We start from the raw sequence: 24,574 nt of genomic DNA on the forward strand, positions 1-24,574 counted from the left end.
TGAATGTATCTACATAAGATAAAGTAGCTTGCAGAGGAAAGAAGATTACCAGGTATAGAGAAGGACATTACACAACAATTAAAGGGCCAGTCCATCAAAAAGACATAGAAATCCTAAATATGTATGTGCCCAAAAACAGAACTGCAAACACATGAAGCAAAAACTTACAGTACTGAAAGGAGCAAAGATAAATCCACATTTATAGTTGGAGACTGAATACCCTTTTCTCAACAACTGACATATCTAGACAGAAAATCAGAATGTAGACGAAGATACTCAATAACATCATCAACCAACAGGATCTAAATGATGCTTATAGGAATGTACACCAACAACACAGAATGCATGTTCCCTTCAAAGGTTCACAGAACATACATCAAGATATGCCACATCCTGGGCTACAAAACAAACCTTAACAAACTTAAAAGAACTGAAATAATACAGAACATGTTCACCGACGATAAAGTAATCAAACTAGAAGTCAATAACAGAAAAACAGGCAAATCTCCTAATGTTTGGAAACTAAACAACACACTTCTAAATAGTCCATGAGTCTTCTCAAAGGAAATTTTTTAAACGGGACTGAAAAAATATACAGTATGAAAACCTGTGGAATGCGGCTGCCAAGAGAGAAACTTACAGAGCTAAATGTTTACAGCAGAAAAGAAGGAAAGACTCAAATCAACAATCTAAGCTCCTACCCCCAGAAACTAGAAAAGAGCAAAAGAAGCCCAAAGAAAACAGAAAGAAGGAAATAATAAACAGTAGAAATCAAATGAAATTGAAAACAGAAAAATAATAGAGAAAATCAATGTAACAATAATTTGTTTCTTTGAAAATATCAATAAAATTGTATATACAAACTCCTAGTAAGACTCACAAAGACAAAAGAGAGAAGACAGCAAATTACCAATATAAGAAATGAGACAGGAGTTACCACTACAGATTATGCAGACATCAAAGGGATAATGAGGAAACATCACAAACAACTGTACACACTTAAATAAAGGGACTAATTCCGGCCGGGCGCGGTGGCTCATGCCTGTAATCCCAGCACTTTGGGAGGCAGAGGTGGGTAGATCACGAGGTCAGGAGATCGAGACCATCCTGGCTAACATGGTGAAACCCCATCTCTACTAAAAATATATATATATATACAAAAAATTAGCCGGGTGTGGTGGCAGGTGCCTATAGTCCCAGCTACTCGGGAGCCTGAGGCAGAAGAATGGTGTGAACCCGGGAGGCGGAGCTTGCAGTGAGCCGAGATCGCGCCACTGCACTCCAGCCTGGGCAACAGAGCGAGACTCCGTCTCAAAAAAAAGAAAAAAAAGGGACTAATTCCTCAGAAAGCACAAACTACTACAACTCATCCAATATGAAATAGATAACACTGTATCTATTAAGGAAATTATATTTGTAATTTTAAAAATCCAAAAAAGACATGCTTCATTTGCAAAATTTCCCATTTAAAGGAGAATTAATATCAGTTCAACATAATCTCCTCTAGAAAACAGAAGATGGACAATCCATTCAATTCAAAACATTTTATTAATCCGATATCACTCTGATACCAAAACCAGACAGAGACAGCACAACAAAGAAAACTACAGAGCAACATCCCTCATGAATACAGAGGTAAAACTCCTTAACAAAATATTAGCTAATAGAATGCGGCAACATAGAGAAACAATTATACACCAGTAGGGTTATTCATAATGACAAAGGCCAGTTTTTTTTTTTTTTTTTGAGACAGAGTCTGGCTCTGTCGCCCAGGCTGGAGTGCAGTGGCACAATCTCAGCTCACTGCAAGCTCCGCCCCCCGGGTTCCCGCCGTTCTCCTGCCTCAGCCTCCCGAGTAGCTGGGACTACAGGCGCCGCCACCTCGCCCGGCTAGTTTTTTGTATTTTTAGTAGAGACGGGGTTTCACCGTGTTAGCCAGGATGGTCTCGATATCCTGACCTCGTGATCCACCCGCCTCGGCCTCCCAAAGTGCTGGGATTACAGGCTTGAGCCACCGCGCCCGGACAAAGGCCAGTTTAATATTTGAAAATAAATCAATATAAACTACCATATTAACAGAAAAAACACACACATAATATCAATTGATGCAGAAAATTATTTGACAATATTCATCCACGCATGACAAAAATTCTTTAAAAAAAAAAGCAATAAAGGAGAACTTTCTCAACTTGATAAAGAACATCTACCAAAAAACAAAACAAAACAAAAAACAAACAAACCCAAAAACCTTACAGCTAATATCATATTAAATGATGAAAGACAAAATGCTCCCTCCAGGAAAGATATCGGTTCTTGCCACAGCTATTCAAAATAGTACTAGAAGTCACAGACAGTGCAGTAAGGGAAGACAGGGAAATAAAAGGCATATATGTCAGAAAGGAAAAAACTAAATCTGTTCACGTGCGGATATCTTATACTCTCTGTGGAAAATCCCACAGAATCTACAAACACACACCTAGCACAAACATAAGCCAAAATTACATAGTTTCTTTTAAAATTTGATGAAAATGGGCTGGGCGCGGTGGCTCGTGCCTGTAACCCCAACATTTCGGGAGGCTGTGAAACGCAGATCACTTGAGGTCAGGAGTTCGAAATCAGCCTGGCCAACATGGTGAAACCCCGTCTCTACTAAAAATACAAAAAAATTAGCTGTGTGTGGTGGTGCGTGCCTGTAATCCCAGCTACTCGGGAGGCTGAGGCACGAGAATCGCTTTGAACCCGGGAGGTGGTGATTGCAGTGACCCGAGATGGCACCACTGCACTTCAGCCTGGGCGACAGGGCAAGACCCCATCTCAAAAAAAAAAAAAAAAGAGAAAAAAAGAAAAACAAAAAACACAGGATCAAAAATGACGAGGAAAAACACTGAAACAGAGGGAAATTTTTAAAACTTTAAGCCACTCTTAAGGCTATGTAAATAAGTGGGAAAACCTAGATCAAATGGATAATTTCTAGGGAAAATATAATGTACCAAACTCATCTCGGGAGGCAACAATGTTTAAACAGACCAACATCCATACAGAAAAAGAGGTATTACAAAGGAACTACCCTACAAAAAGAGATCAGACATCAACAATTTCGCAAGATAATTCCATCAAATATTTAAAGACCACATAATTCCTATACTACTTGAGCTACCCTTGAGCACAAGAAGACATTCTAATTATTCTTATGAACCAATAATAGGTATATCCCACAGAATATATCCTTGGATAGTATTTCCCAATAGAGCACTGCCAAGTTTTATAATGCCCATGCTTCTGAAAAACATATACATCTTTCATTACAGTGTTGTTGGCTTTTCTGGCTGATATTTATGTTTTAAAAAAGTATACATGCCCAAAAGTCAATATAATGTTTTTAACAAAATAATGTGGGGAACAACTCTCAGGCAGGATTCCAAATTCAGTTGGTTGTGTGAAGAAACCTGAAAGAGCTATTCCTTCAAGATGGATCCCAAGTGGGTAACTAAGCCTACATTTAAGTCAGACAGAAGCTGTCATATGCTGAATAGAGGTCCCAGAATGCTCACACCTTTTTAACTCTGGGAGCTTTTAGAGCTCACCTGAACCAGCCAATCAGAGTTCACTTGCCTCAGCCAATCAGAGCTCAGCTATATTGACCAATCAGAACTCAGCTGTGTCAACCAATCAGACCAAGCAAGTCTGAATCCTTCATTTGCATAAAGGGACTTGATTAACAGGAAATGTCAAACCTTTGCCTTCATTTTACAAGGAGGGCTGCATCTCCCTGGTTTGCAAATTGTTCACTAGAATAAAGCCTGTTTCCTCCAAATTCCTTTTCAGAGAACTTTTGTTCACAGTAAGTTACAGGAATCACGTATGGATGTTTTTGAAAAGTACAACAAGTTTCAATAAAGGAGGTATCTAAAGCAATTGCTTATTAATAGCTATTTTAACTGGTAATCAGGAAACAATATGCTAAGCATTTATGTTCTATTATGATTGTTTATTAGTTTTCATTGTTTAACTGTGCTTTAATTATATTTTACAAAATTGGTTATGAAATTTTAGTTGACACATAACACATTATAATGTTTTACCATTTAAAATAATGGGGCCAGGCACGGTGGCTCACGCCTGTAATCCCAGCACTTCGGGAGGCCAAGGCGGACAGATCACCTGAGGTCAGGAGTTTGAGACCAGCCTGGCCAACAAGGCGAAACCCTATCTCTACTAAAAATACAAAAATTAGCCAGGTGTGGTGGCAGGCACCTGTAATCCCAGCTACTCAGGAGGCTGAGGAAGGAGAATTGCTTGAACACAGGAGGTGGAGCCGAGATCGTGCCACTGCACTCCAGCCTGTTGACAGAGCAAGACTCAGTCTCAAAAAAAAAAAAAAAAAAAAAAAACGTGGGGTAGGGTGTGGAAATGAGACCCTCTTTTAGAACATTTGATTTTCAGGAATGGAGCTGTGAAGTTAAGCAATAGATAACTCTATGTCATTGATATTTAAACCTTATGATCCTCAAATGTGACAAAAGCAAGCTACAGAACACATCTCGCCTAAAAGTATCAATCCAAAAATCCTACAAAAAATGTTAAACAGAATCCAATGGCATATTACAAAATAAATATAATAACCACTTGGGTTTATTCTAAGATTGCAAAGATATTTCATATCGAAAACTTCATTACTATAAATCCCCATATCTAAGGGGAAAAAAATATATGATCTCTATGGATGCTGAAAAGGTCTTCAACAAAATTCAACATCTATTCCAGATTAAAACACTTACTGAAGTAGGGACTAATGGATATTGTAACATAATTTTACAGACACACAGACACACATACACACACACACACACACACACACACACACACACGCACACCCCTCAGGCCCCAAACCAAAATTTTATTTAGTGTAGGCAGAAACAAGGTAATGCCCAGTAATTCCATTGTTATGTGACACTGAAATCAGACAAAAAAATAATAATGAGCGGTATAAGACTTAGAAAGAAAGAGTTAAAAGTGTATTTTCAGAAGTTTTGATAATGTATCTGGGGGAAAAAAGGGGGAATTACAGTGAAACTAATAAACAATTTGAGGATTCAGAAAAGTAGTAGGACACATAATCAACATATAAAAACTAATAGCCTAGATTTCTATTTCTAGTAGAAGTAATAACAGGGACCAGACAATCACTTGTTTTTAACAATCAAAAACACCAGACATTAAGAGAATGAAAAACCAAGCTACAGACTGGGAAAAAATGCTTGCAAAACACATATCTGATGAAAGACTTGTATCCAAAATATACAAAGAACTCCTAAAACTCAACAATTATAAAACAAACAACCAGAATAAAAAGTGGGTAAAAGATCTGAATAGGAACCTCATCAAGGAAAATTATACACATGGCAAATAAGCATTTTAAAAGATGCTCAACATCATATGTCATTAGGAAATTGCAAAATAAACAAGATATCATTACACGCTTAATTATAATAGCTCAAATCCAAAGTACTGACAACACTGAATATTGGCAAGGATATGGAGCAACAGGAACTCTCATTCATTGCTGGTGGGAATGGAAAATGGTACAGTCCCTTTGGAAGACAGTTTGTCAGTTTCTTATAAAGATAAACACAGTCTTACCATATAATCCAATAATCATGCTGTTAAGTATTTACCCAAATGAGTTGAAAACTTATGTCCACACAAAAACCTGAACATGAATGTTTATAGCAGTTTTATTCATAATTGCCAAAAACTGGAAGCAACAAAATGTCCTTCAATAGGTGAATAAACAAACTGTGGTACACCCAAAAGACAGAATATTAATGCAATGCTAAAAACAAATGAGTTGTCAAGCCACAAAAAGACATAGGAAACTTAAGTGCATATTGCTAATGGAAAGAAACCAACCTGAAAAGGCTGCATACTGTATGATTCCAGCCCCATGACAGTCTAGAAAGGCAAGACTATAGGGACAGTGAAAAGATCAGTGGCTGCCAGCAAGGGTGTGGAGTAGAGCATAGGGAGCCTGGGGAGGAGTCACATCTGGATTTCTGCCGATGAAAGCCAGGTAGGGACCCTAGGCTCATCCTCAAGTTGATCCACAGACAATCAGGTGAGGGAGCTGGGCAGGCAGACTCCCTTGTGCCCATGGGAAGTAAACAAGTAAATGAACCAAGGGCAACTTTCCTCCAAGGAAGCAAAAGAAAAGGGGAGGCTGAGCAGTTAGAGGCTGTCTTCCACGGTTATACCTGGAATTGAGAGCCAGTCCACAGGCCCCAGGTGAGAGCACCTGAGCAAGAGAGAATGTCATGTACACGTCTGTGTGTGGAGATCCATCTGCAACACGGGCACGCACCCATCTCTGTGTGGGGATGCATCTGCAAACATGGGCATGCATGTGGTGGCACCTGATTGAGTCTGTCTGGTCTGCTTATGACCTAAATGCTTCTGTTGGCATTCATGTGAGTCCTGTTTCTATGGCCTCTCTTCTACCCCTTTTTTCTCTGTACTCAAGAAAGGAGGGCTCCTCCTTGATGCCCATGAAATACCCGTGCACCTTCCCCACCATGTAAGCGGCCTGTATTTGTAATCTCTCCCTATTAGACAGGCTTGAAGACAGGAATGATATCTGGGTCCCCTGCGCCCTCAGGGACCGCACACACGCAGGCATGGGAAGGGTGCTCACTTGGGATGTCCCGAGCATGTGAGCAAGCAAGGGGAGAAAAGGCAGCTCGAATAAAGGCCTGGGAGCAGCCTCAGAGCATGGATGGCATGGGCCCATGACCACAAGGGCAGACGCGGTAGAGAGCCTCCTCCTCTGCAGCCCCTCGCTCTCAGCCCCAGTCAAGGCCGTGGACAGAGTCCTCAGCAGCTTTTGTGCAACCATCAAGAGCTGTGGTCTGTCTTCCTGACAAGACTGTCTCCCTGCTGCTGTGCTCTTAGCACTCTAACATAGCACTTGGCACTTAGTTGGCAATGTGCAAATATTTTGGGAAGGAAGGAGAATGGAGCTCAACCTCAGTTATCTCTGGGGCACTCAGAAATCAACAGGACATCAAAGGACAGATGTTGACAGCAAAGGACTCCCTCTCCAGCCAGGAGAACAATTCACAGAGGCAGGCTGGGTCCCCAGTGGCTGCTGTGGAACAGGAGGGAATGGGGGTTGCTGGACCTGCACAAGATGGGCCCTGCCCTACTGGCACAGGGAGATACTCACTGGGAACGACTGTGGCTTCCCCAGGAGGGCCTGTCAGCATCACTGGGATGTGTACAACAGTGCTCGGGTCTGGGGGCTGACTGCCCATGCGAGTGACATTCCGCTGATTGTCTGCATCCTCTGGCTGTTCCTCCACCTTCTGGAGACAGGTACTGGGTAGCGTGTGCATAGGGCCCACAGTCACCATCCCACTGGTCTCCAGGTCACAGTGTGGCTCCCTGCAATCAAGAATGAACATCAGGCCCGGGTGCGGTGGCTCACACCTGTGATCCCGGCACCGGGAGGCCGAGGCAGGAGGATCGCTTGAGCCCAGGAGTTCAAGACCAGCCTGGGGCATATGGCAAAACCCCATCTCTACAAAAATTAAAAAATTAGCTGGGCATGGTGACACGTGCCTGTAGTCCCAGCTATTCAGGCTGGGAAGGCTGAGGTGGGAGGACCGCTTCAGCCCGGGAAGTTGAGGCTGCAGTGAGCCATGACTGCGCCACTGCACTCTACCCTGGGCGACAGTGCGGCCCTGTCTCCAATAATAATAAAATAATAATAATAATGCACATCAGCAAAATCCTATCAACCAAAACCCTTAAACCCCCATGCAGACCAACTAAATCTATGACCACCTGCTCTGCTACTCTGGCAATCTGTATGTTTTTTAAATTAACCTCTACACCTCTGTGTCTTTAGTCTGAAAGGCAGGGTGGGGCGGACCCACCGACACACACAGACAGGGCGGCGGCTGGGTTACCCCGGGCTGGGGTATCCAGCAGCAAGTATTTTGGTTGGTTTGTGGCCAGTAGGTACCTGGCAACTGCTGGTCTTGGTCACTGGACCAGTTACCCCAGGCCCTCACAGCGTCGGTGAGTCCTGCCCCAGGGAGCAAGCTGGGCTAGCTGGGGTTCTTCCTGTCATGGTCACACAGCCTGGCCCCCACACCCCGCTCTGCGCCCAGCCCACTGGCCTGCTCAGGCTTCCCTCGGGCCCTCCTGCCTCTCTTTCCTCCACAGCAATCCCCAACTTTCTCTTCTCCCAGGGCCACTTTGTTCTTTCCAAACCAATCGTAACAATTCCCACTTAAGCCCTCCCTTCTTAAATAACAGCTGGCATTCACGCACCACACTTGCCCTGCCAAGTCTTTTACAGGTCGACTCTCCAATGCAGGATTGTCACCACCCCCCCCACCATGAACGGCATGCGGAGACCCCAGCCGGGATGGCCCTGGACAGGGCAGCGTGGCCTGCGGTGCCGCCTCCGCCGTGGACCCCATTCCCGCAGCCAGCACTGGGGCTCGCACCGCCCGGGTCAACCCCTCCCTCACCCAACCCGCCCAGCCGCGGACTCACCTGGGCTGGTGGTTCCGGAGCTCCTTCTCCTTGTCGGCTTCCACTATCTCGGCCTCCTTCTCCGTGGCCTCCTTCTCCGTGGCCTCCTTCTCCACAGCCTCGTGCGCAGGCTGCGCCTTGTGCCTGGCCCGGTGCCGCCGCGCCGGCTCCTCCCCGCTCTCCACCTCCCGGGGCCCAGCTCGGGGGCCGCCACGGTGCCGCGCTCGCCGCTCGCCCTTGGCTCCTGCGCACTCCTTGTTCGGATCCTGGTGCCGGTGCGCGCGGTGGCGTCGGGGCTCCCGCTCGGGCGCCTCCTCCGGGGAGCCGCGCCGGTGGTGCCGCCGGCCGCCCTCGGGGCCCGGGCCTCGGCCGCGCTCGCTCCGCGCCTCCGGGGGCCCCGCAGCCTCCTTGCTGTGGCTCCGGTGCGGCCGCGGCCGCTCCTCCCGGGCAACAGGCTCCCCGCTCTCCGCCTTCGGGGCCTCTGCTCGGTCCTGGTCCCCCGCCGCGGGGGTCTTGTCCTTGTCGCGGTGCCGGTGGTGCCTGCGCGGAGGGTCGACGCCCTCGGGGGCCTCCGCAGCCTCCGGCCGGGCCTTGCCTCCCACTGGCCCCCGCGCGCCTTCGCGGCCCAGCTCCACCACCAGCGGCCGGTCCAGGTGCGTCTTCATGTCGGGCCGCAGGTGGCGCGTGGTGGCGAAGCGCCGCCGCTCCTCGGGATCCATCTCGCTGTACAGCGCCTCGCAGCTGGCCCGCAGGTTCTGCAGCCGTAGCTGGCTGGCCCGCTGCTCCCACACCGAGCGCGCCTTGGCCGAGTTCTGCTGCCTGCTGCGGGGAGACCGGCGGTGAGCGTGGCCCCACGCCTCCGCCCGCCCGCCGCTCTCCAGGGGGGCCACAATGGACACACAGCAATGGAGCAATGGCGCAGGGAGGTGGGAGGTGTGGCCGCGGGAGCCCCCACACCCCTCGGGGGACGCGGATCAGCTGGGGAACGCCCAAGGGAACAGAATTCAGCCCCGCCCCCCACGGTGTCCCACAGGACCCGCAAGGTGACAGCACCAGCCTGTCAAGAGGACCCCCTGGGGGCTCAAGGCCGAGGGGTACGGGACAGTGGGAATGCACCAGACAGGCCAAGCAGGTGGGTGGGCGGCTGGCCAAGGCCACCGCGGGAGGGAAGGGCACATTACAAAGGGGCATGACCTATGGAGAGACAGGAGCCAGGGAGGCCCTGCAGACTCCCTGGGAGCTGGCCCCTGCTCTAGCACCAGTACAGTTGCTACAGGAAGGGTGGGACACGCGGCCCCTTCTATAGAGGCACTTCCCCATCGCTACCTCCAGGAGGCAGGCCACCAGCCAGGTGAAAAGGCTGTTTGCCAGGGAACCCAGGAGGCAGGTGCTGAGGCAGAGCAGACAGCAGCCAAGGGAGCACCTGGCCCTCTCAGGAGCAAATGCAGAGCCTCTGCCAGTCCCCGAGGTGGTCGGCCACAGCCCCGCAGCTGCCTCCTGGCTCAGTGACCAGGAGGCCAGAAGTCAGGTCTGAGGCTGGAAATGCCCCCTCCCGTGGCCACCAATGCCCTCCTCTCTCTTGACGACGGACAGCCCCTCCCTCCACTGGGAGCAGAGCCAGAACATGGTCCCCGGAGCCCTCCAGCACCAGGGATGACCAGGGGTCTAGGCTCCGTCCTCACTGCATGGGCTACCAAATGCCTTGACCCCTACTCCAATGTCATGGGCCCAAGCACCTCCTCTATTCACACATCACACATGGGGCTCCATAGCCCAGAGTGCATGTGAAGCCATTTGCATTCTGGGCCTTCTGCTGAGTAGGACCACCTTTGGATAAGGTCTTATTATCCCAATACTGAGCTCCCCCATCGCCAAGAAGAAACCTCATCTGAGGCCTGAGGCCCACCCTGGAGCCTCCCAGGCTGCTGGATGGCCTTGGCGGCAGCAGTGACTACCCCAACAATGAGGGCCATGGCATCTGTCTCCTGCAACCGCCACGTGGCGCTCTGGGCACAGTGCCCACTTCAAACAGTCCTTACAACCACCTCAAGAATCAGGTGCTACTCTTGTCCCCATTTCACAGATGAAGATACTGAGACTAAAGAGAGGCTGTTACTTGCTCAGGGTCCCACAGTGAGTCAGGATCAGACACAGGCAAGGGCAAAAAGGAAAAACATTTGTAAAGAAGACATGAGTCCTTGGCCAGACCCCAACTGCACTAACAACCACGGCCTGCAGAGGTCCAGGCCAGTGGCCACCAGCTCCAGGGCCCTGAGCCGCTGAGCACCACTCTGACCTGCAAAGACAGACCTCAAGAAGGCCGAGGGGTACAGGACACTGGGAATGCACCAGATAGGCCAAGCAGGTGGGTGGGCGGCTAGCCAAGGCCACCACGGGAGGGAAGGGCACCTTACAAAGGGTCTTATTATCCCAATACTGAGCTCCCCCATCGTCAAGGAGAAACCTCATCTGAGGCCTGAGGCCTCAACCCTGAGGCACAACCCTGCAGCTGGCCCACCCCAAGCAGGTAGACAGTAAATCCTGCCCCTTTGTAGAAGTCCAAGCTGCAGTGGGAGCAATGTCCAGGGGCAGCACCTTGCACCAATGAAAGCAGAAGTGTGGTGTCTGTGTCTCACCTGGGAGCTTGGGTGGGGTGGGGGCAGGTAGGGCTACCTGTAGGGGCCATCTGCAGACCCCCAGCCTCAGTTGAAGCCCCTGGCCCTGACCTGTATCCCTGATGCATTGAAACTGTGCTGCCCCTGCTCCCAGGGGTGCCCTACAACTGACCCACAGACGACCCACCAACCCCAGCGGGGACCAAGACAAAAGGGCTCTACTGTCAACAGTGCTGAGTGGTGTAAAACAGAAGGCAGCCCGGGGGCGTGCACCAGACACAGGAGCCCTGTGAGGGCGGAGGCTGTTCACTGCCTCCAGTCTCCCAGTCCACTCCAGTGCCCGAAAGGGGCCTAGGCTCTGAGCCACTTGGTCGGCAGGGTGGCCTGCTCTGATGAAGCCGTGAATCTTGGGGACCAGAATCGCAGTGAGGACCATGGGGGAACATGCAGAGGCACAGGGTCTGTGTGAAGGTGGGGTGGGCTCCAGACCACATAGCTCTGCCATCACCTTGCATTCAGGTGCGGCTCCTTCTCGCCCAGGAAACGCCTGGAGCAGGGAGAGGCCAGGCTGTCTGCTGGACTGAGGGCGCTGTCAGGCTGGCAGACTCCCCTGTGACTACCCGGGGAAGAGGGAGAGGCTGAGCAGCCTACACTAGAGGCACCTGCCCACCCCACTACAGCCCCACTGGCTCCACCTGGCCTGTTCCTTCTGGGCCTATCTGCTGTTCTCGGCCCTAATATCATCAGAGACTGTCTGCATCTGCCCTCACTCGGCCAGTAGTACCACCAGGTTCCTCTCTGGAGATATCCCCTAGGTCTCTGGATCTGTGTGCCGGGGCCGTCTGCATGGTGTCTTCAGTCAGCCTGCACCTCCCCTGGCCACTGTCTCTGTCCTTGCTCTATCTGGCACGTATCCACGCCAACTTAGAGTGAAGTGTGGCTGGTGACTAATCCAGGCAAAGTCCTGGTTTAAAAGGGCTCTTTAAGGAGGTCACATGGACGACTGGCACCCCTGTGTCCTGGCCTCAGCTGGGAGGCACAACCCAGCTGTTCCCGGGGGGACAGCTCAGCCACACTCAGCCAGGCGCTGTGGCAGAGCAGAGGCAGGCACTGTGGAGGACAGCTCAGCCACACTCAGCCAGGCGCTGTGGCAGAGCAGAGGCAGGCACTGTGGCAGAGCAGAGGCAGGCGCTGTGGCAGGGCAGAGGCAAGCACTGTGGAGGACAGCTCAGCCACACTCAGCCAGGCGCTGTGGGGAACCGCAGGACTCAGAAGTGGCCTCGAGGCGCTCTGTGGTCCTGCTTTGAGGTCTCTGGGCTCAGATAACCCGCAACTGCTGACAAAATGAAGCAGCCCTAGTATGCCACCATGGATACCTGCCATCTGCATTTTTTTTTTGGAGACGGAGTCTTGCTCTGTCACCCAGGCTAGAGTGCGGTGGTGCGACCTCAGCTCATTGCAACCTCTGCCTCCCGGATTCAAGCGATTCTCCTGCCTCGGCCTCCCAAGTAGCTGGGACTACAGGCACTCGCAACCACTCCTGGCTAATTTTTTGTATTTTAGTAGCGACGGGGTTTCACCGTGTTGCCCAGGCTGGTCTCGAACTCCTGAGCTCAGGGAATCTGCCCACCTCAGCCTCCCAAAGTGCTGGGATTACAGGTGTGAGTCACCGTGCCCAGCCGCCATCTGCATCTTACACCTTATTCCACCCTGCGGATGGATTCGGGATCCGGCATGCTTTCTTGCCCCAGGAGACATCAGTGCTTCTGCCAGCCAGCAGCAAACAGTGCTCGGGGAAAGACTGAGCCCAGCTCCCTGCTGGCTGCCAGCAAGGAAGCACCGGGCAAGGGGGTTAGGGGCAGCAGGGGCCTCACCACCATCAGGACACAGACAGGACACCTGGCCACTTCCATCAGGTGCCAGGTGGCCTAACTGCACCTGACCACTTCAGGGACCCCTCACCTGCAGGGCCTGGCCTGCGGAGTCTTCCCCTGGAGGGCAAGGCCAGGCCCTGCAGGTGAGGGGTCCCTGAAGTGGTCAGGAAGCCATCCGTGAGCACTTCCCCATGAGAAGCTGCCCAAGGGGAGGCCAGCCAGTCACTCCCTGGAGGGCCACCCTGGGGTTTCCACGTCTCTGGGTAGTCTACTGTAAGCTTCACAAGTGGACAACAGCTCTCTGCTCTTGCTAGAACGAGGACTTCCTGAGAATCACAGACACAGTCCCTCCCGAGTAAGGGGCCTGGGAGGACCCATAAACGTCCCCGGTGAGCCCCTAAAGAGCACTCTCTGCTGTGCCTGCTCACAGGGCCCTGGCCTCATGGGAACCACAAAGAGACCTGAGCCCGTGGCGCCCAGTCCACTCAGGAGAAGCAGACACACTCGAGACACCGAAGGGAGCGGACACAACAGTCAGCAGACAAAAAGACAGAGACCAGGAGGGAAAGGAGGAGGGGCTGAGCACAGAGGGTCTGACCCCGTGGCAGGACTCGGGGACGTCAGGGAGCAAGCCCACCATTCCCCGCTCAGGCCACGGAAGCCTGGAGCTGCCCCATGAAGCAAATGGCTTGTGGTGAGAAAGCAGAGTTAGGAGTGGAAGGAAGGTGTCTGCATGTAGTTATCATGAAGTCATGGATGGAATATCATAGCAGAGCGACTCACGGTGAGTTCACGCTGGAGACAGATGAGCTGCGAGATACAGTACCTCGAGCTTGCTTTACAAAACTGCACATGCAAAAAACAGAACAGACAGAAGTGAGAAAATCAGAGAGAGTTCTGAGGAACCAGTGACACTGAGAGCCACGCCAGTGTAGGCGCAGGCTGCCGTGTGCATCTGGACAGGAGGCCGCGGACGCGTCTGTCAGACGGGCACCAGCCGAGACCTCAGGGTGAAAGAGAAGTTGAGAACCAATTCCACACATGCAGAAAAGTGAGACAGCAAACCTTGTAATTGCTGGAAGACAGAAGCCATTAGCTTGGGGGCCCATCCATCACTCAGCACACACTGCCCAGGACAGGCAGTGCGGCTGGGAAGACCCAACACCGATTTTCCTGCAGTTCCAAACAGCCCCCAGCACCCTGAGGTGGGAGGCTGACCGCACTGTCTCCTGGCCCTGGAGATGGGGCAGCATAGGCTAACAAAGGAGGCAAGGGTGCCCTTTCCAGAGATGCCCTTCCCGGAGATGCCGCCTGGGCCCTGCTGCCAAACCCACCTGCCTTCCGGGCGAGCACCTGGGCCCCACTCTGGTTCCAGCCCCAGTGCTCCCCAGGCTGCAACCCAGGCGCTTCCAGGCCACCAGGACACCTCCAGGGCAAATCAAGCTATACCCCAACCCACCTTCCTTTTGGGTGCAGTTCCAGCCATTTCCAAGTGACTTTTCAAAGGCTTTTCTAAAACCAACAGAAGGAAACCAAAGTTTCCTTTACAGCCATTTCCCTCCAATTAGCTTCCCAGGGGAGGGCCAGGTGGGCTCCAGCCCCTCCTTCTCATAACCAAGGTCTCTGTGCCTTTGTGGGCAGTCAAAGCAGCTTACTGCTTACCCACAGGCTCTGGGTACAAACAGGCATGTGTGTGTGAGAGGGTGTGTGACTGTGACACTGTGAGTGATGAGTGTGTGAGACTATGTCCGTGAATGTGTGAGATTGTGCGTGTACGTGAGAGTGTGGGATGATTATAACTGAATGTGTGAGATTGTGAGTGTTGTGAGGGTGAATCTGTGTGTCTGTGTGAGTCTGTGTGTATGATTCTGTCTCTGTGCCTATGTGACTGTGTGTGTGTACCTGTGTATAAGTGTGTGTGTGTCTGTGTGCCTGTGTGTCTGTGCCTGCCTGTATGTATTTGTGAGTGTGTGTGTGAGTGAGTGTGATTCTGCAGGCTGCCAGTGTTCAGAAATCCACGTGAGGATGAGGTTGACCCAGCAAAGAACCAGGAAGACATGTCCCTCCAAGCAGCTGTCACCTGAGGCCCAGGATATGCACAGCACTGCATGCAACACACTAGGGCGCCCTTCTGAGGTAGGTTCTGGCACCATCTGTGTCAAGCCAAACAGAGCATCACTGAGAGCCTCTTAAACACCAAGGACACCCCAAGTCCTCCCAGCACCCAGGGCACCAAGCCCGGCATTGGCCCTGCTCCACAGGTCACACAGCACAGCTGTGGGGGGCAGGAGAAGGGCGAAGGGTACTCAAGGGCACTGCTGTCGCCCAGCCCAGCAGCTCAAGGTGCTGGAAATGAGAGCAGGACAGGAGGTGGCACTGCTCATCCCACCAGGACAACAGGAAGCAGACGAGGACAGATGACAAGACAGCTTTCAGCCCTCGGAGGCCTCAGCACAACACGGGCACGCAACAGCAGCAGCAGGGCCAGGCCTCGCCAGGTGCAGGGCCCTCCTTGAAGGAAACCCCTGAAGGTTGATTCCTGCAGGATCTCTTGTGGTGGAAATCAGACTGGCTGTCATGTCCAACCGGTGGGCTGAGGACATGCCACAGAGGATGAGGGCCCATAGCTGCACCTCAGGCAGGGACCATGGGGGCTGACACTTGGATGCCTCAGGCTGGCTCGGGCCGGCCGCCCCTTGCCACATGTGAGGGCTGCAGCCTGCTTGAGTTGAGGATGCTGGCGCCGGAGCTGACACCTGGCTCCAGACCCACCTTGAGGAAGAACAGCTAGGGGTCCCCCGGCAGAAAAGAAGCTCTGTCCTCACGTAGGAATCAGCGTGGTGCTCAGGCCAACAGGTGGTGTCGAGGTACCCTGTGCCCAAGGATGCCAGTCTACTGCCTTGGTCCTGCATAGCAGTGTCTCCAAACCAGGACGGGGCAGCAGATAAGGAAGTATCCAGCCTCCTTTTCAGGCTCCGTGACTGCCGGGGCCCTGGCAGCCTCTTCGGCAAGGTCTCAGCCCAGATGGGAGTGGACACCCTCCCATACCCCCAAGAGGAGGCAGGCCCTGCAGGCAGCAGGGGTCAAGGGACAAGCGCTCGCCTCTAGGAACAGCAGAGAAGGCAAGTCCTAAAGAGAACAACCCAAGGCCTGCACGAGGCCAGGAGCTGAACACACCACTCGCCCCCTCTACGGCAGACCACCCACCTGCAGAGCTCACAGAGCCCTGGCAGCAACCCCTGGACCACGTAACCAAACTAAATGGACTAAATAACTAACGGACCAAATAACCGAATTGGCCAAGACAATGAAAGATCGAAATTAAACAACTGAGGACTGAGCCCCCAGCAGTCTTCTACGTGATGGCCACCGTGTCCACAGCTGCCAGCTTCCCCTGCAGGCGGCTCCCATCCCTGCCTGAGTCCCCGGCGGGCTGCAGCCTCTCCTAGCTGCTGCTGCCCCAAAGACCAGCACTTTCTGCTAGGCTTAGAGACAGGCCCTCCGCAAGCACATCTTCCTGGTGCCCTCCAGGCAGGATCAGGGCTGGTATGGGTGTGCACACACTCAGCACATGCACTCACACACGGTCACTGTGCAACTCTCAAGTGCACACACACACACCTAGCACACTCATCCACATGCGAACATGCTTACACAGTAGTGCAGACACACGTCACTACAGATGGACCTGTGGCTGTGCCCGGCCCTGTGCTCCGTGTGCGCAGCAGGGCGGGTGGCCAGCTGAAGGGCAGGGGCCCACCCATCAGCATGGGGAATGGGAGGTGTGGGGGGCGGGCATATGCGGCCGGACGGAGCTAGCGGCTCCAGACCTCAATTCAGCTGAGCCCAGAGAACAAGCTCCCAGCAGGGGCATCTCTGCACTCTTGTGGCCCACCCTGTGACCAGGCCACGGGCCAGACTCCTGCCTCCCTTTCCAGGGACTGACCTCCCGCAGCTCGGCTCACTGCAGCCTTTGGCCCTGAGCTGGACGCTTTGCCCAAACTCTAAAGCCCCTAACGCCTCCAAATGCGCTTCTGTGGAATAAGCCGTTTTTGCCAGAATAACTTCCTCCAGCCTCGGCCCCAGTACCAAACACCTGAAAGACGTTTTTGGAAACTGCAGTGAGTCTCTCAGGCTGCTCAGATGTCACCTAGAATCTCTTGGCTCATAAAATACATTTCTGAAAAGCTGTGCATAAAATCAACTTACTGACTCCCTCCCCTAACTGATCCACAGTTGCCCGGGGAGGGCCTGGAGCCACCCTGAGGCCATCCAGGGAGTGAATATCGTGGCAGACAATCCCAGCCACAATGTGAGGGCTGTGCCTGGCCAGACCCTGGCCCTGTTCACACTGAGAAAAAGCCCTGGAGCCCCCAGGCTCTCATCTCAGTCCGAGGAGGGGCTGTGTCCTCACCAGCCAAGGCCAGGCGCCCTCCGAGGAAGCCTCTGGAAGGGGTGCCCTGGGGAGGGCCCAGCCACGGGACCTGCAGCAGCCCCACTGCCACCCCACGGTCCGGTCCCAGGAGCCTTACGCGGCGATGGAGATGTTCGCGGCGGACATGGGGCTGACTTCGGCCACTTCTTTGGCCTTTTGCAGAGCAAGCTTCTGATTGGCTGCTTCTTCCATCTCCTCTTCATCCTGTTTGAGCAAAGAGAAATGTCCAGTTCCCCTCACAGTGTTACAGCCACTCTAATGCCATCAGCTCTTCCTCCAGGGGCCTCAAAAAATACACAGTGCTGTTCTCTGTCCAGTGGAGACAGGCAGCCCACCCGAGTGAATGTGGCCCCCCACGAGCCACTCCACAGGAGCTCTCTCGGGTGCTCTCCAGGGCCTCCCCTTCTGTGTCTGTGACTCGAAGGTAATGGTTGCTGGGGTTCCTTCCTCAGTGCCCTCTTGCTTCTGCCGTCTCCCTGGAGGCTACAGCCTCACCTCTGTGCTATCCTGACCTTACTCTGAGCTCTAGCCCAGGTACCCAGCCACTGACTGGATATTTCCATTTGTTTGTTTTGCTTTTTGTTATTTGTTTTTTTCAGAGACAGGGTCTCGCTCTGTCACCCAAGCTGGAGGGTAGTGGTGCAATCTCAGCTCACTGCAGCCTCAACCTCCCAGGCTTAAGTGATCCTCTCACCTCAGCCTTCCAGGCAGCTGGGACTCCAAGCATGTGTGTCCACGCAGCTGGGACTCCAAGCATGTGTGCACACCCATACCAGCCCTGATCCTGCCTGGAGGGCACCAGGAAGATGTGCTTGCGGAGGGCCTGTCTCTAAGCCTAGCAGAAAGTGCTGGTCTTTGGGGCAGCAGCAGCTAGGAGAGGCTGCAGCCCGCCGGGGACTCAGGCAGGGATAGGAGCCGCCTGCAGGGGAAGCTGGCAGCTGTGGACACTGGCTAATTTTTTCTTAATTCAATTTTTCTTGAACTTCTAGGCTCAAGCACTCCCAAAGTGCTGGGAGTACAGTTGTAAGCTACCACGCCTGGCCTTCAGCCTGTCTGTACCACGGCACCTTGAACTTGCCCACTGAAAGGCAAATCTGTCCCTCCTTTTGTCCCACCTGTCCCCCCAGGAGCATCAGTCACACTTGAACATAGCCAAGAGCAAGGGCAAGAGGCTCTGCACCCATGGCTGAGTCCTGACCCAGCACTGCCCACAAGCACTGCCACCAGGAGGGTGTCCAGTGGGCCACGCATCACCTTTGAGTTTTTCTACCTGGAGCCAGCAGACCACGTCTGTCCCCGTGTCCCCAGCTGTGGCTGTGAGAAGCTCTCCCTGTCTCCCCCACTCCTGGGTGACCGCCTGCGGTGCCTGGCCCTGAGCTTCACACGGCTCCCGCCCGCAGGGCTGGGCATGTGCACATGTGCAGGCAGGTGCAGTTTCCTCTGCCCCCTCTGGCCCTGACCCCAAGTCACGAAACAAGACCAACACACTCAGCACCTGGATTCCGGATCAATGGTTCTAGGCTGAGACCACAGGCCCCAGAAGGGAAGCTACGACTTCCATGTCGTCCATCTGGACTGCAGCCACCACTGTTTCCTCACAATCCTGAAGGCCAGACCCACCTGGCTCCCCTGGGAGCCAGCATTCCCAATATTCCCTAAAATGCCCTTGAATCTTCTTTTGGGGCACAACACTGGCAAAAACTAAGTCCCTTGTTAGCTGCCTGCAAATTTCCCTCCACAGAGAAGAGACCTTCAAACCTCAAGCCCAGAGAGGAGGCAAAGCCAGACCCAGCAGGAAACACCCACACCCAGGTCCCTCCTCGAGGATCCGGCTCCATCCAGCTTCCCATCCTCTGGGGCGGGGACTTCGCCAGTCACTCCAGGGAGTGTTCTAAAGTCCCCTGGAAGGTCTAAAACAAATTCAAGCTTATCCTCACTTCAAAAAGTACATAGTGCTGTAATACTTTTGTGGGAGTATAAGGGAAGGGGATGGTTGAGTCACAACCTTTGGGGCTCTTGGTCAGCCCAGAAAAATGCCCACAGCCAGACACAGACAGGCCCCCAGTGGCCCCAATTCTCAGAGAAGAAATTCCTGAATTAGGCCAGTTACGCAAAAGGGGGCCACCAATGAGGGTACATGTATGTGGACACAGGGCCCCAAGGACACGGCTCTCTGCGTCCTCCCTCACGACAGAACTTAAAGAGACAATGGGGCCCCAGCGCTCCAGTGCAGCCCACCCAGGACAGCTAGGGCCCTCCAAGGCAACCACAGAACCAAGGAGAGCTCTGTGGGTGCTTGGGCTCCCCCAACCCAAGCAGCACAGGCTGAAGACAGGAACAGGCAGAAGCCAGAAACCAGAGCACCAGGGAGGAATCCAGGCCCCCAGGTATAGCCATGGCCCAGGTCTGGAGGCATGGGAGTAAGAAGGCTGAGCAGAAGCAAAGGGAGGCTCAGGCTGCAGCTGGCACACTGCACGGACCATGTCCCCCTCCCGGAGAGCTGGGGTGGGGGGAGCAGGGACACCTGCACAGCACTCACTCTTAGAGAAGCTCTGTGGCACACCTGCATCTCTGCTGCCCAGGGATAGAAATCCTGAACCTGCCTCTCTCAGCCCCAGAACGAGGAAGGCATGGAGAGACACTGGACCGGAGTGACGGAGCTGCGTCAGACCCCTAGACGTGCACAGGTGCATGCAGACACCTGTCCAGGGATGGTGCACAGGCAGAAGAGGGCACATGGTGACATGCACACAGAACGGTGCCCACACGGGTACATGCTGATGCACAGAGCATGCACGTGGGACGTTTGCAGCGTGGTTCATGCCAAACCAGAGGCAGCACCGCCTCTGCCAGGAGCTAGGGCTTGAGTCAACACACAAGCCTGCGACTCAGATGGCAGGTGGCCACAGTACAAGTGTCCAGGGCTGGGGAGAGCGTGACCAGGCGGGGGCATGTCATCCGGAAGGATATCACGGAGGGAGACATGTACAATCGCATCCCCCACCAGGTTCAGGGATGAGAGGAATATTAAAATGGCACCCGCTGGGCACTGCCTGAAGCAGCAGCTGTCCCACCGTGGCACAGCTGTGCTGGGACAGGCCACCAGCTGCTCCTCCCGCTCAGACCCCTCCTGCTCCCAGCACACCCTGCCGTTCAGGCCGTTCTTCCTGGTGCTGGCTTCTGAGAGCCTGCCTGTCCATCTGCCTTCGGGGCTCTGGCTCTCCCTGCATCCTCAGCTGCAGCCTCCAGCCCCTGAGTGACAGACCAGCCTCTGCCCGCCAGGACCCGAGGTAACGCTCCTGGACAGGGGACACATGAGGCCCTAACCCAGGACCCAGACTCCTCCTGGCTGCGGCCACATTCAAGTGGCATGGGCTGACACCAGCCCCTCCCTGTCCCCACCTACCTTGGTCAGCTCCTGGGCGTTGGCCAGGTTGTCCACAGCGATGGCCAGGAAGACATTCAGCAGAGTGTCTGGTTGGGTCCAGCTGAGGAAGGGAACCTCTGCCCCACACGGCCCCACAGTCACACTGCAGCTTCCCCCATCTCCCCAGATCCCAACCAGCCTCCAGCCTCCTTCCCTTGGCACCTACCAGCTCCCCCAGGCCCCATCCCCAGACACACTCCAGCCCGGCCACTAGGCCCTCCAGCTCCCTGTTCCCTTCTCACCTCCAGCCTCTCTGCCAATCCCTCCTTTGTTCAGCCTCCCATCACCCAGCCTCCCCTGATGCCCACCTGAGCCTCTTCCCCCAACCCAGCCCTTTTGGGCTGACTGTGCAGGTGCAAAGCTCAGAGGCTGGGCTGGAGCCATTTGCCTCTGCCTCCTAACGAGGGCCCACCGTCAGCCTGCTGTGCTCCCAACTCCCCAAGCTCCAACCAGCACAAGAAGCCTCCCCACAAACAGCTTCTACTCCACAGGCTCCAGGTGGGGCTCCACTGCCTTCTGGGTCCTGTGAGCAGAGACCACCGCAGACAAACTACGAGCAGGCAAACCCACCCGTGGCCAGCACATGCCGGGTCCCAGGTCCAAGGCCCACAGACGCCACCTAGTGCTACCTTCCCCTCCTTTCCCATTTCCTTTTCCCGCATGGTATCCTGGGGCCTCTCCCTTGCAGCACCCCCCTCTAGATCACAGCACTCATATCAGGCCATGGAGACGGCAGATGGCATGATCTGGATCCTGGGACTGCACCTTGCCTCAACTGACCCCTGAGGAGCCCAGTGTGAGGTGCTGCCCCACCGCGTAGAAATAAAGCAACCAAGGCCCAGAAGGAAGCACCTGCCACAGGTCCCGGCACAGGCACCACCTGGGGTGGGCGGCCTCCTCCTCAAAGCTCGCGGGACCAGGTCCTTGTCCAGTCACGGTGTTTTTCTTTGCAAAAGGAACTCTTCACCTGTCACTGGAAGCTGCCTTTTCCTGAACGCTCACCTCCCTGCCCCTGCGCAGATTCCCAGAACCACCCCTGACAGAGTCAGGACCCTGGCTGTGACTCGGATCTGTCCCTCCAGACCCTGGCCATTAAGGGTACCCTCCTGGCCATTTTATCACTCCAGGTTTCTCAGCCCAGGCCCTGCTGGCATTTGGGGCTGAGCAATCCTCTATGGGATGGCAGGCAGCACCCCTGGTCTCCGTCCACTTGAGGCCATCAGCCCCTCCCCATCAGTGCTGACAACCAAAAGTGACTCAGACACTGCCAAATGTGCCACAGCATCTGTGGGGAGAGGAAGTTGCCCCCGTTAGAACCTTGCACTCCACGTGATCGAGCCGGTTTCACCACAGGCCTGCAACTCACCCTGCCTAGGCTGCAGCCACTCTCCCTGTGGTGCTGGCCTGTGCCAGGCCGAGGAGCAGTTGGCTCTGTACGAGGCCAACAGCAGCGACCCAGGCAGGTCAGGTCCCTCCCTGGCTGGACAGGTACCCCCTCCCTGGGGGTCAAGGGAGCGCATATCCCAGGCCAGAGCCTCACAGGCAAGTCCACACAGAGCTCCAGCAGATCCCACAGGGCAGGACACTGAGGCCAGGCTGACACCTCCAGGCACTAGCCACAGCCACCGACACCCTCAGAGGCTTTCATGCCCAGAAAGCAGGACCAAGGGCCATGCCCCTTGGGATCCAGCAGGAGTGACGCTGAGTGGATGGGAGGGGGACGCTTGTGGCCAGCATGCCTGGCCTGAGTGTCAGGGTCAGACTCAGCTATGGCGAACCACTGGCCACTGCTCTGTCTCAAGACAGAGGCACCTCCTTCTGGACGCCGGCTGTCCTGTCTGAGGCCTCCGTCCCTCTCTGACAATTGTGGCTGCCTTTCTTTGGTGCCTCCGGTGCCAGCCCTAGGGCCACCCATCTCCAAAGCAGACACTGCCCCCTCAGGCTCCCTGGAGCCCCTCCTAGGCTCACACTCAGCTTCCCAGGGAAGCTGGATCCCCCACTCTGGGGACCAGGACCTGAGCTGCAGCCTAAGGACCACCCCGTGACAAACAAGGCTGAGAGAGTGAGCCCCTGCTGGGCCAGCCTAGGAGAGGTGGAGCAAGGAATGAGGAGACAGGGAGGCAGAGACAGGAAAGAAGGTGAAGTGTGCAAGGGCATTGACGGCACCAGCACCAGTGAGGCAGAGACGAGGACGGAGAGACGGGGTGAGTGGCCGTCGTGTGTGAGAAGGTCGAGGGAGAAGCAGTCAACCGTGAGACATTGTCTCCAGCTCCTCAGGGTCCTGCAAGGTGTTCCGCCACAACAGTTCTCAAAGTGGGGTCCCCAGACCAGCAACACAGGCTCCCCTGGCAGCCTGTGAGAATGCACATTCTCAGGCCCCAGCCCAGTCCCACTGCCTCTGACACCGTGGGCTAGGGCTGGAATCCAGGCTTACCATCCCTCAGGGGACTGTGATGCTCAGGTGAGTTTGAGAACCAAAGACACTTCTCCTAGGCCTTAACTTCCCACCTCAGCTACAGGGGGACCCACACTCACACTGCTAGTCACAGCCCTCACCCTCGCCTGTACCATGAACGCTGCAGTTCTCCCTCCAGATCTTCCTTGGCCCCAGCCCTGTCCCTATCATGGCCCTTGGCTGAGGCAGAGCTCACCACCGGCTGCTGGACTTGCCCTGACCCCACAGACCCACTCTCTGACTCAAGGTCCTGAAACAGCCCAACTGTCATCCTCCACAGAAAACCTTTCCTTACATTTCTCTGCAAAGGGGATGGTATCAGCAGGCAGAAGGTCTCCTTTTTAAAGTCCAGTGCCAAAACCTAAATACGCAATTAAATCAAAGTGAAAACAAAAACCCACCTGCCCAGAGTGTGAGGCTCCCCGACTGCTGCTCAGAGTCCGTAAGGCCTGCTACAGGCCGCACCCACCCCCACCTCTGGATACCCCCACACGCAGCAGCTCATGCTCCCTCAAGCTGAGTCCCGCAGCCTCCAGACTCCTGTGCTCCAGCCACCTGCAGAATGTTCTCCATCTGCACTCAACTCTGAGAATGCATCTCTCATGTCCATGGCCCCCAGTCCTCCTGGAGGGATCCACGTGGTGGCCATGGGGAAAAGGAGGGCCACGCACTGACCACCCTCTGCCCCAGCCCCACAGAAGGATACAGTTTCCGAACAGCGTCAGGACAATGAAGTAAAAGGACGAGAACATCCCTTTGCTGACGCCGCCTTGCGATTCGATCCCGTGATACATCACTGCATTCCAGTCCTCTCCTGTCAGGATCTGCCAGGATGGAGAGAACACAGGGCAAGCCCCCCTGGCTACCTTCCCCATACACACGCACCCTCACCCACACAAGTGCATGTGCACCGTCACGTCCACACACACCGCCACGTCCACACACGCACATCCAGGCCTTTACATGCTGCTGCTTCCGAAGGTCTGGGCATCCCAGGGTCCTCCAGAAAAGCTTCCAGAAGGACGTGGCTGCAGAACTCGGTCTTAAAAGATTAACATGCTCTAGGGTTTCAGCCAGAAATGAAAAGGGAGCTCCCAACAGGAGAAGGAGGTGGGCAGAGCTGAGGGCAGCAGTGAGCTCAGGCATGGAGGGACGAAGCAGCGCCATCCACGTCACTGTGCCGTCGAGAAAGCCAAGGTTCAAAGGGGACTGGTCTGCACACGGCCACCC

At 54.2% G+C, this 24,574-nt stretch overlaps 1 protein-coding gene across 2 annotated transcripts in view; it reads right to left on the reverse strand.

Annotated features, from left to right (window-relative positions):
* CACNA1B (calcium voltage-gated channel subunit alpha1 B) overlaps positions 1-24,574 on the reverse strand; it is a 257,423-nt gene that overhangs the window by 94,105 nt on the left and 138,744 nt on the right. For both annotated transcript variants that reach the window (XM_028834501.2, XM_028834510.2), the window contains exons 16-20: positions 24,051-24,168; positions 20,869-20,936; positions 17,560-17,666; positions 8,560-9,360; positions 7,220-7,437 (exon numbers count right to left, since the gene is read on the reverse strand). In XM_028834501.2, coding sequence (XP_028690334.2) covers positions 7,220-7,437; positions 8,560-9,360; positions 17,560-17,666; positions 20,869-20,936; positions 24,051-24,168 — 1,312 coding nt within the window. The remainder of the gene's footprint in view (positions 1-7,219; positions 7,438-8,559; positions 9,361-17,559; positions 17,667-20,868; positions 20,937-24,050; positions 24,169-24,574) is intronic.

Source organism: Macaca mulatta, chromosome 15 (assembly GCF_049350105.2).
Source record: "Macaca mulatta isolate MMU2019108-1 chromosome 15, T2T-MMU8v2.0, whole genome shotgun sequence".
Classification (NCBI taxonomy): Eukaryota; Metazoa; Chordata; class Mammalia; order Primates; family Cercopithecidae; genus Macaca; species Macaca mulatta.